At 53.7% G+C, this 12176-nt stretch overlaps 1 protein-coding gene and 1 long non-coding RNA gene across 4 annotated transcripts in view; one reads left to right on the top strand and one right to left on the bottom strand.

Annotated features, from left to right (window-relative positions):
• Nucleotides 1-714, bottom strand: part of CLUAP1 (clusterin associated protein 1) — a 75395-nt gene extending 74681 nt beyond the window's left edge. For 2 of the 3 annotated variants that reach the window (XM_063343634.1, XM_063343636.1), the window contains exon 1: nt 578-714. In XM_063343634.1, coding sequence (XP_063199704.1) covers nt 578-599 — 22 coding nt within the window. In that variant the 5' untranslated portion in view covers nt 600-714. Of the gene's footprint in view, nt 1-188; nt 280-577 lie in introns of those variants that run through there. The other variant, XM_063343635.1, reaches the window with a different exon arrangement.
• On the top strand, nt 714-2710 carry LOC134519440 (uncharacterized). Its single transcript, XR_010072218.1, has 2 exons — nt 714-849; nt 1358-2710. It is a non-coding gene; the product is annotated as an uncharacterized LOC134519440 (long non-coding RNA).
• The last annotated feature ends 9466 nt before the right edge of the window (nt 2711-12176 follow it).

The raw sequence follows: 12176 nt of genomic DNA, 5'->3' as shown, positions 1-12176 counted from the left end.
CACATCCAACAGAAACCTTACCAAGAGCCCCGGTTCTGACAGCATACCGGTCATTTACCATTAGACAGGCCCTGGTCAAAGTACTGCTCATAAAAAAGCATGAATGGATTAATTTTAAACATATATATATATAATTTCCCCAGATAATACGCCCGAGTAGAAAGGCGACTTTTTAACAAGAGACTCACTGGGCAGAAACAATGTTAAAACAGCTTCTCTCTATAAAACATAAATACAGGCTGCGGCGATCACCGCTACGCAGAGGCTGCGCTATCCCAACCTTCGGCCTGTTAAAAGTGCAATAGTCCTACCAGGCAATTTAAAGAAATCAAATTCTTAATAAAATTGTGCAAAACTCTGTAGCCCTCGCCGGAGGCACCAGTGAGGCCCCAAGAAACCCTCTGCCTCCCGGATCTCTAAGTGAAGTTATAGGGCAAAACTTGGAGGAAAAGCGGGGCCCGCCCGGCTGCTGAGGGGCCGGGGCCGCCCCGCAGGCCCCAACGAGCCGGGGCAGCCCGGGAGGGCTCGGGGGGACCCCGTCCCGCCCCCCTCCCCGTCCCTCAGCGGGGTTGCTCACTCCGGAGGTCGCGGAACGACATGGTCGGGGGAGCCCCAGGGGCCTCTTCCCGTTGCCGCCGCCACACCGGGCCGGGCCGCGCCGCTCGTCGCTATGGCAACCCCCCCTACGGCGCGGCGGCCGGGCCAAACTGCCTCCGAAAGCGAAGGGCCATGGCGGCGGGTCCGGGCCTGAACCGGGCCGGGGCAGCCTCTCACCAAGCGGGGCGGTGAAGGCGAGCGGCTCCGACAACCCCTTCCGGGGGCCTGCTGGCGAGAGGGCTGCCGTCTGAGGTACAGGCTGTGCCCGGTGTCTGGGACAGATCGGGGAGCAGCTGGGTGTCATGGCGGTTCCCAGAGGAGGCCCCGGAGATGCTGGGAGGGCTGGAGCCCCTCTGCTGTGAGGACAGGCTGAGAGAGCTGGGGGGGTTCAGCCTGGAGAAGAGAAGGCTCCGGGGAGACCTTGGAGCCCCTTCCAGTCCCTAACGGGGCTCCAGGAAAGCTGGGGAGGCACTCTGGATCGGGGGGGGGGAGCCATGGGATGCAGGGAGAAGGGTTTTATGCTGCAAGAGGAGAGATTTAGAGTGGATATTAAGAAGAAATTTTTCATTCTGAGGGTGGTGAGCCCCTGGCCCAGGTCGCCCAGAGAAGCTGTGGCTGCCCCGTCCCTGGAGGTGTTCAAGGCCAGGCTGGACGGGGCTTGGACCAACCTGGTGTGGTGGGAGGTGTCCCTGCCCAGGGCAGGGGGTGGCACTGGGTGGGCTTTAAGGTCCCTTCCAACCCAAACCATTCTATGATTTAGGATCATTTTCAGATAAGACCCAACAGTACCTGTGCCACGTTCAGCTGCGGCTGCTGTGGTTTGAGGACATGGCCGTGCTCCCCCATGGGATGGCACAAAGGTCATCAGGGATATGAAAGTCTGTGTCCTCACCTCACCTGAGCAGACATAAACCCACCGTCACCGCTGTGTCCTGGGTCCCCGGCTCTTTGCCCTGTTGGAGTCAGCACATCCAGCTACTACCCACTCTGCAGAGGAAGACTCGGATCTCTCTGAGGAGCCTGGCATGCAGCTCTGCCCCGCTGCTCGAGCATCACAGGGCTGAACTTGAGCAGCAGCGGAGGATGAGGTGGCAGGCAGGCAGGAACACCTTCCTCTCTACGATCACACATTTCTGATGGACATCCAAGGTACCGCAGCCACCCAGGCATCAACTGCCGTGCATGGAGCGCTGGCTGAAATGCACAAGAGATCTTTGGCACAGCCCAGACTGCACACAGCTGCCTGGCAGCAGGGCCAGACCCCTGTGCATTCATTGTCCATCCCCAGAGACGCCCATGGAAACCAATGTCCCCAGGCCAGCTGATACGGCTTCTTGCAACCTCTCAGCTCCTACCCGCAACTGACACTGACTGATCCTGTCAGCAGTTTCGTAACAAACATCTTAAAGGCTCTTGGTGTCCTCAGTTTGCCCCTGCAGACATAACCAACAGCAGTTTTCATGTTGATGCATCAAGTAAGAACAGTATGACAGCTTCTCCGCTAACACTCGGTGGTTTCAGATATCCTAAAGGAACAGGAGCTCCGACCACGAGACTCTGCAGAAACACCGGCCGCGGTGGACCCAGCTCTTACTGACAGGGTCATCAATATCACAGGGTTGGATGAGCCGAAAATAATCTAGATGTCAGGCTGATCTATGGACGTCTCAGGACATTTTTGTGGAGCAGTCCGCAGTTTTCCAATTCAACTGCCCAAGCATATATGAGACATGCACACACGGGCTCTATATCAAGCAGCACCCTCTCCATGTCACTGAAAAAGTAATCAAAAGCAAGGAAATAGCAACGAATCCTACAAAGAATAAGTAATTGAAATGAAGTAGTTACATTAGAAAATAGGAGACGCGATTAGAAGCTGGGTTTTCTTATGCCAGGAAGCCAGGAGATAACAAACCTTAAGTGATTCGCTAGTTCAAGAGCGTATCAGCCATCCAGTAACTTGGGCAGGGGGACTGGAGAAGGAAGGAAACATTCCCCAGCTCTATTGGTGTTACATGGACTAGTGGGCAAAAGGCAGGTGGGATGAAATACATGGGGGAAAGCCAAACCTGTAAAATAAATGAAATAAATTGTCAGTATACTGCTTACCTCAGCTCTGTGCTTTATATAAATATCATTAATATTGATATATTCGGCAGCACAAAGGCGCTGCTGGAGAAGGAATGGATGTAGCCTTGAGCTAAGCAGGGGCTCACAGAGGAGCAAACTGCAGCCATGTAACTGCGGCAGGAGCTCACACCACATCCACGAGGGATGAGCCCTTCTCCCCGCCACCTTCCCATCTCCGGAAACCTGCACTCAAAGCCAAAAACGCTACACATCTCTGCTTATTGCCTAGACACGTGAACTAATTTTCATGGAAACAGCTCCCCCATTCCACAGCCCAGTTTGTGCTGTTGAGGGATGGGGCTTTTTTCCCCCCCTCCACTTCGTCACTCCAAAAGCTGGAAATTTTGTTGGAAAGGAAAGAAAAATCTAAAATTTTGGTGCAGGTTTTGGATGGCACTGCAGGCTTCTGAGTCCAGATGGTAATATCTTGGCTGCACATCTGCAGTGCCTGGTCTCCGTCCAAACCCTCTAATTTCGTTTAGATGAAATTTCATTTCTTTGGGGCCGTAGGAAGCCACAGCTGCTGCTGGGGGCCTGGTAGAGGTGTAGGAAGAACCCAGCTGGGGGTGGTGAACGCCATCCAAGCGATGCGTAAGCATCCAGTGGCACCAACTGCTGGTTTCTAGCAGGAGGTGGTGACCCCACCTTGCAGCCTGAACCGCTGGCAGTAAGGAATTAGCAGCCCCTGCGGTGACCAGCTTTGCCCTGAAATGCAGCGGGGATGGCAGAAGACATCATTAGCAATGGTTTTTATTTAACACCTCATGGAAAATAATATTTTCTGCCTGTTTCGTATGCTGCGCGTGGGAATTTTGGGGCTCCCCAAATCACTTTAGGGCTGACAAGGGGGGCCAGGCAAACCCTTCCCCACCCCGTTAGCATCATCTCATCCTATTTCCAGCCTCCCATTCTGCTTCCAGGGCTCTGCCAACCTCTTTTAGCCCCTCTCCCTGGCTCCCAGCCATCCCCAAACGCTCCACTGAAGTCCAGTCATCCTTTGGGCTCCTGAGCACCCATGAATCAAAAGATTTCACCGAGAAACCAGTGACCGGGGCAGCCCAACGTCATTGATCCAGGCTACCTGCCATCGGGTCCCTTTTGGCTGCTGCAAGCGTGGTTAGCGCCATGTGCTTTTAAGTACTCCATCATTCAAATATGCCGTCGGACAGCCCGATGTCTCCCTGTCAGCTCCCAATTTAGCAAAACCAGTGCCCAAATTTGCCATGCATAGCCTCGCCGTGTGCTGGGAGAGCCTCGGTTGCCAGACCGTGGCAGGAGATGAGCTCTGTGATCAAAGAGAGATGGGAAGGAGAAACCACCTCACTGCAAGGATGGCCAGACCTTGTAGCACCCACCAGTCTCCTCTGTTCTAAGAAACTCCTATTTTTTGGGGGGAGAAAGAACAATTTGGCCACATCTGCCCATACAGGATTTCCCCCCCTCCACATATGGACCTCAAACATACCACCTCCCTGGACACTTTTTCCTGCTTCACCCCATTATTGCCATTTTAGGACCAGCAGAATAAACCGTAACGATCCGCAGGTTGAGACACCCCCCAGCCTTTCCTCGCTGTGTTCACCACAAACACTCTTTACATCTAAAGCAGCGTTATCGATCCGGCGGTCGGAGTCTCCTGGCCGCCAGCCAGCCCTTTCCCCGCTTCTCCCCGTGGCAGCTCCGCCGTGCTGGCTGCACCCTTCATCCACGGCTCCCCGTCTCGGGCTGTGCGACCCCATCCCTCCAGGACATCCCCCCCACACACCCCCAGTATCTATCAGCTTCTCAACATGGAAATAATCAGCTCTATTAGTCTTTCCCTGCATCGGTCCTTTCAGCCGCCTGAATTCTTGTTGCCATATTCCTGCAGACGAAGGGGAAGGTTTTTTGGCAATATATATATATATATATATATATTTAGTGTTCTAATGTTCTTTCCTCAGGTTGTTTTTTTGGCGGAGCTTGACATTAAAGTTGCTATCGCATGTTTTTAAGTCCAATTCTCACATCCTTACATTACAGTACCTGGCAGACTGGCCCAAAACATGGAATTATCTTGACGAAGAGCTGTTGTTTCTCGCTCTTCCCATGGGGCAAACAGTTACGCGGGGTCAGACTGACCCTGACCACGCTCGGGGATGCGGCGGGCGGAGGAGTGAAGTTGGCCAGTTGTGAAGATGGGACCTGTTCCAGCCCATAGACGGCCCCAAGGAGCAGCTCTGGATCCTCTGCCAGATAATTGGAAAGGAGATTTTTTATTTTCTTTTTTTCCCCCATGCCTTATATTACAGAAAGAAACTGTTCGGGGGCCGGGCGAGCGGTGCTGGCGGGGAGTTTGGGGGTGCAAGGGCAGGTAGTGGCATCACCACCGCAGCCACGAACACCCAGGGACAGGTTGAACTACGGGAGCAGGAGGAAAATAGCATTCCACGGTTGCTTCTCGGACACCCATCTGCGCCCCTGCTTCTGCCTGCAGCAATGGCTCTGCCGTAGTCACATCACAAATCAACAAATGTCCCAAAAATAAACATAAATATATGAAAAAAGCAAATAAGTGTCCCTGCTCATCGCAGGGGGGTTGGACTGGATGACCTTTAAAGGTCCCTTCCAACACAAACTACACCATGATTCTATGAATTAAGCTGCCATTCTCCCCACTGTCCCACCACCTGGGTTTCCCGCACGTTAGGAAGGCGACCACGTTTGGTTTTGTCCTCAAAGATGCAGAATCGCCCAGTTTCGAACGGGACTACACGACAGGGCAGATCACAGGGCTTTTCTGGGAGCGGGCTTTGTCCCCAGGCCAGCGTCACAGGCACGAGGCTGCCCAGCTCTCCCGGCTCGGGCTGCACGCCGGTTCCTGCCAGGGTATTTCTGTAAAACGACCCGCAAAACAAAGGCGGGGGGGGGAAAAGCTTCAGGATTTTCCTGCTCTTTTTCCTGACGTTGTCTTACCTGGTTATTCTCGCGCTGCAAGTTCAGTCCTTGACGCCAGGGCTGGCAGGACCGTGGCTTTTGGCAGGACTAGGACATTATGAGCTGTTGAAAATATGACCAAGTGAGAAAGCAAGTTATTTTTACTCCGATTTCTCTAATGTTTTTTTACATCAGGAATAAAAAAAAAAAATAAAAATTGAAGTGATCGGATATTCTTGAGATCCCTCAAGCACAAAACAAAGCAACGCTCATCTCTGCTCAGAGGGGCTGGTGCAAAAAAAAAAAAAAATTAAAATAAAATAAGGCAGGGTAGGAGATGATGTGGTTTCGTTTGGCTGGTTATGGAAGTGTCAGACAGACACCTCGTGTTCAGGGTTTTGCATCCACTTTCTGCTTTGACTTGCAAGTTGGGCATCAATTTTTGCTCCTCTAATCAGAGCCCCCCCCTCCCCCCCATCACCCAGCTGGGCTGGATTAATTTTCACCTTAAAAGCTGTTTTCAACCCCCAGCTGCCACATTTGCTGCCCCAGTCTGAGGTTTCTGCTTGCTGCCGAGGGCTGGCTCAGCTTCCAAACTCCTCGATGCCGGTGTGGAAGGGACTTTCAAGAGCAGACTTCTTCCTCCCCACGCGATTTAACCCTCAGCTCAGCTCTTTGCGCTGAGGAACCCGGGGGAAATCTGGAGCCTTTGTGTCTGGGGAAGGAAAATATCCAGGAATGTCACGTTCCCCGTAATTACACTGCAGAGCAGCTCCCTCCCTGTTAATGCGCTGGCATTAGAGAAGAGCTCCGAGAGCAGAGTGCGGTGCCCAGGATAAGCTGCAGCCCATGCATCAAGCAGAAGGGGTAATGAATCAACGGCCTCCGTTTGATCGCTCAGCGGATAAGCAAGAGAAGCTACTTAGGATGAAAAAAAAGCCATCCCCAAGCAAGTAGATTTCCAGATCTATCTCTGACTTTGCCTGACAGGCCAGGAGAGGAGAGGCCGGGTTCTCATTTATATGCAGTGAAAAAAAAACCAAGATTATATTTCCACTCTCCATTAGCTCCTTCCAAAGCTGAGCACCGCTTGGCCTGCCTGCGGCCAGTGCTAAGCGCTTATTTCCCAAAAGCTGCCTAATTTTGGGGTGTCCAATTTAAGCTGTGGCACGGCACAGCTTGATTTATAGACAACACGACATTCCCCATGACCCTGAGAGCTGAATGTCCAGATCGTCTTCATTACGAGGCAAAGGGATCCAAAAAAAAAAAAAAAATCGTTGATTTCTCATGAAAAGTTTTGCTGTGTTTTTCTTTAAAGCCAATGTCTTGGTTCTTGACCTACCTAGAGGGAAGGGTATGGAGAAAAACCAGCCAAGGTGAGAAGAAGAAAGAGTCAAAGCAGGCCTGGAAGGATACTATCACCAGTTGCCCAACTGGCCCTTTTTGAGGAGCATCACCAAGCAAAAAGTTGCTTTCAGAGCTGAGGAGTACGAGCCTCGCACAGCGCGCGGGTGAAGGAAGCCCTCCTGGGCAAGGTCTTGGCACAGCTACGTTATTTATCTAATTACAATCATCATTTGGGCACCACCATCAGAACTAGGGACACAAGGGGAAATGGAAGCCCTTCCAGGTTTACCCCAAGTACTCCTTACCTATGGAGGTGCCACCTTTGCCCAGTTTTTGCCCCAAAGGTGGCTTTCCATCCTGCCCCCGTTGCTTTCAGGGTGCTGCTTTCTGGCAGCAGCTGGTGGGATGGTGGAGGTCTGTGCCCCCAGCCCCCACCACACAGCCTCGGGTGGGCTTGTGGACCACCACGGCCGGGGAAGCCGCACGACAGAGAGACCATGGGCTGCTCAGCCAGCAACAGGGCAGCAGGAGCCCTCCTGGTGGCCACGGTGGGATGGGGCTGGAGCCCTGTCCTCCGAAAAAGAGAGAGGCAGAGCCCACAGAGAAAAGCAGAAATAATATTAGCATTTAAACAGCGAGCAGCTGTTCAAGCGCACAACCTTTTTATGCTGCCAGGAGAAGAAACAGCTTGCTTAAAAAACCTTTTGGATTTATCAAACTGCAGTGAAAGTCCTGAAGTGCTGGGAGCTGGGTTTGTCTTCTGTTCCCAGCTCTGCTTCGGCATTAAACTGTCATCATCGGTGAAACGGCCGTTCCACGAGTCCCACCTCGCAGGGGGAGTCGGGGGCTTGGATAAATAGACCTTGGGGCTGAGCCATTCCGGCAGTCCTGTGTCCCTGTGCGGGCAGAAACCTGTGATCTCAGCAGCAGAATTAAGTGTTGCTCTGTTAAAAGGGCAGGGCAGCAGCTCTGGGTTCGATACATCTGAAAACAGGTTTGTGACAAGGAAGTGTTTGGAGTGGAAGCGACGGAGGGGCTTCAGGCTGGGGATGGGGCACAGCCGGAGCGGTGCAAGCAGCAGCAGATCACGGTAGGACGCGGGGAGATTTAGATGAGTTCTGAGGAAGAAATTGGCTGTGAGGGTGGTGAGCCCCTGGCCCAGGTTGCCCAGAGAAGCTGTGGCTGCCCCATCCCTGGAGGTGTTCAAGGCCAGGCTGGAGGGGGCTTGGAGCAACCTGGTGTGGTGGGAGGTGTCCCTGCCCAGGGCAGGGGGTGGCACTGGGTGGGTCCCTTCCAACCCACACTATTCCGTGATCACCAGGGTGGCAGAAGATTTTGTGACCCAGGTAACACCCTTGCCTGCAGAGGGGTGGGTGGCAGTGCCCAGGGAGGGGCTGGCACTGCTGGGTCCTCCCACAGGACCCTGGCTCTCCACAAAGCCGAAGGGATCCCAGCCCCCGGCTTCATCGCCGGCAGGAGCCATGGCCAAACCGAGCCAGGCACCATCGCAAGGGAGAGTTGAGCGAGAGCGGGGACATGCCTCATCTGGAAATAACCCCCTTCTTGTAACTACCTTTTCCTATTGCAAAAATACACTCAACTGTGAAATTGAGCCTGGAGGAAGCTATCCCTCCTCGATGAATTCGGCATCGCTCCCAGCCGCCGTCTGCGCCGCCGCTGCGTCACCCGCCTCTGTCTGGAGCGTACGGCGGATGCAGGGAGACCTTATAACCTCTCTGCTGTTGAGGCAAAAGCTATTGCGCTGCAGTTATTATGGGATTTAGGGAATTATTATTCCCCCTGGGATAGGTAACCAGCATCTCTGGCTCCCTGGGCAAGTGATAGATTGTTTTCTCTGCAGGCTGGATGCCTTCATCGGCCATTAAGCTGTTAGAAGATCTCTGGTCACATCAAAAAAAAACCCAAACGACTCATGATGAGGATGTCTGAGCCTCTTGTGAGCAGAGGTGATGTGTACATCCAGAAATCTCTCTTTACTGGAACTCCAGAAAATACCTCATATTGCCAGTGAACCCAGGACCCAGCTTCAGGTTTCATTAAACGGGAAGACTACACCTCGAAACCTCGTCCAAAGCCTACCAAATTGCAGGAGAATGGCTTCCAGAGTGGGCAAGCTGCCGAGCAGGAGTCTGGGGTCATACCCGCCCAGGTAACTCATCACTAACTGGGTTTGCGAATACCCCATCGCTACACGAGGGTGCTCCGCTGTGGGCAGCGCCCTCCGATCCAGCAGTGCAAGCCCCGGCTACTGGTGGTGCCCAGCAGAAAGGAGCCCAGCCAGCAGCCGAGAGCTAAACATCTTCTCTCCTCTTCTATGAGAAGGCAAAACTCCTTGAAGACAGAAACTGCCGAGGCAGAAGGCGCAGAGTCCATACTGCTGCTCCCGGAGAGCTTCCCTGCAGCAGCCAAAATGGGAGCGAGTGAGGAAGGAGAGATAACGGAGGGACTACGCAGCCTCCACTTTGTATACCGATTAATTAGCCCTTCTATCATCAGAGGGAAAGTCACACGCAGGCAGCCAGGGATAACACATAAAAACCCCAAGGGGCCGTTTTCAGCCCAGCTCACGGCATCGATTGATGCCTCTAGATACACACAGCCCCAAACCCCCACATTTTCATGAAGATTTTGTACGTATGCAGAAATCCGACGCCAGAAAGAGCCCAGAACAACGGCATGTGCCGAGCTGCCTGGGCTCTTCGTGTTCGAGCCTCTAAGGAGAGCTGCGTTTGCGCGGAGCATCTCCCTACTGCTCCACTAACCCCAGGGACCGCCCAGCCTCAGCTTCCCTCCGCCAGCTCACTGGGAAGCTCCCCCGGTAACACACTCGGGGAACTGCTAAGAAGCTAGCAAGTCCCTTTCTGACCTTATTTTCCCCCAAAGCAAGGGGAAAGGGGGCATTTTCCCTGCCAGCTGAAACAAAAGAGCCAAGTGTGCTGCGATACAGCAGCTGCAGCCTCCGAAACCTGCAGGCTTTGGGGGGGATGCTGGAGGAGATGCGTCCCGACATCTCAACCTGGGATTCCAGGGTCCATCAGCCCCACCTCAAGTGACCATGACACAACACAGCTTCTGCAGGCCCTCACTCTCACCGCACCAGAACATGCTGAGCACCAACCTGCTCCGCGCGTCCCATCGAAGCACGGAACACGCACTCCTGCGCAAGCGCTCCCCAGCACAGCCTGTCTCCACTTCTCCTCCAGACGGGCCACGCTGGAGACAGAACTGATGGTGAGACAATACACACAGATAGTCAATGAGTCAACAAGGTGATCAAAAAATGTCCCAGATCTCCATGCCTCTGTTTCCCCAGCTGTAAGCCATCTCGCACATCCCGAGTGGGGCTACCAGCCCTGCGCTATGTTTTTAAAGCCCCTTCAGATCTGCTGGCAAGAAGGAAATGCAGAGCTCACCTCACTCTGTGGGTCTGAGTGACTTGAACCCTTGTCTGAGCATAACAGAGCCACGCAGATTACAGTCCTGGGTAAAAACACATTTTCTTCCATCGCACTATCCCATAAGGTGGCAACAACCCAGTGCCTGGGGCAGCTGGGAAGGACTCAGAACCCGTTGTAAGATGGGGCAGTTTCTTAAGCCCTTAGGTATTTGTCTCTGCTTCGCAAAATAGGATGTCAAAGCTATAGGAGACATCTCTGTCCTCAAAGCAGCACTACTTCCAGGGCATGCACAGGCTCCGCTGCTGCAGCAGCCCGTGCAGCGTGCCCACCTTTGCTCCTCTGCTCACATAGCGGGGCTGGGGAGATGCCCCCAGGCTGGGGATGGCAGCAGCCTACATGCCTTCGTGGGCAGGATCAAGCCGCTGCTCCTCAAACGTGTGTTTTGGCGAATAACAAAGAAGGTATTCCAGGCTGCCCAGCTCCCCCTCAAACATCTTGGAGAACAGCCAACCTCCTGCCCCAATCCAGCACAGCATTGCCCTAACCCTGCAGAGCACTTAAGTAGTGGGTGGAAGGCTCTGGTGAAGTTACCTATAAGAGATTACACCTGGGGTTAGCCCAGACCCTACCCAGCTTAATGACAATTAAGCTTAATGACATTTAGCAGTGGTTTCACCTGGAGTGGGGTCAGTAGGGATGGAGGTTGAAGACACAGGTCATTGCTATGCCCAGGACCAGCGGTGGCTGCAGGGGACAGTCCCCGTCAGAGCCACCGCTGCGAGGAGCACAGCTTTGTCCTCCTTCCGCATCCACAAGCCCCCGTGTGTCACAGGTACTGTGGTGGCCACTGGTTTTCAAAGCACATCACAGGCTCTGGCACATCTTGTCTTATCAACACTTATAAATACTGAAAGGGTGGGTGTCAGGAGGACGGGGCCAGGCTCTTTTCAGTGGTGCCCGGGGACAGGACAAGGGGCAACGGGCACAAACTTGACCATAGAAAGTTCCACCAAACATGGGGAGGAACTTCTTTGCTGCGAGGGTGGCAGAGCCCTGGCACAGGCTGCCCAGAGAGGTGGTGGAGTCTCCGTCTCTGGAGACATTCCAAGCCCGCCTGGACGCGTTCCTGTGCCACCTGCTCTGGGTGACCCTGCTCTGGCAGGGGGTTGGATTGGACGATCTCCAGTGGTCCCTTCCAACCCCGGCCATTCTGTGATTCTGTGATTCATCTGTAGCCGAGGGGCTGCTCGGGGATGTCTGGGAGGTGGAGTGGGATGGGGCCATGTCCTTGTGTCCCCAGGTGCATCCAGCTCCATCCCCCTCGTCCATCACGCCCTCACAGGAAGGTGGCGACTGCCCTTATTCCACTCTGGCAGGTGAAAAGGAGATACCGCTTCCCCTGGATGCGGCCGCGGCCATGCCACCGGTCCGGCCAGAAAGAAGAAAAGCAAGTGACAGATCAGGCACAATTCTGCTTAAATAGGTGGTAACAGAAGAAGTGGCAACTAGGCTGCTGATAGGAAGGAAGGAGATAAAAGATGCAGCCTCGTATCTGCTCCTTGAATTCCTGATGCCAGGGGTACGGCGCTCCTGACGTGGAATATGGACGCGGTGCTGCCTGCCAAGGCTTTAACATATGGAGGAGGGCAAGCCGTGCCCTTCAGCAGAGGACGCGTACAAAGAGTCCAGCTCCGGGGCAGGATGTGAATATAGATGATTTTTAGAGGAGTTCTTGATCTTATCGTTTAAACCTTCCTGCTCGAA

This window comes from Chroicocephalus ridibundus, chromosome 8 (assembly GCF_963924245.1).
Source record: "Chroicocephalus ridibundus chromosome 8, bChrRid1.1, whole genome shotgun sequence".
Lineage (NCBI taxonomy): Eukaryota > Metazoa > Chordata > Aves > Charadriiformes > Laridae > Chroicocephalus > Chroicocephalus ridibundus.
Note: the sequence above shows the minus strand (reverse complement) of the source record. Positions and strands in the feature narration are given on the sequence as shown.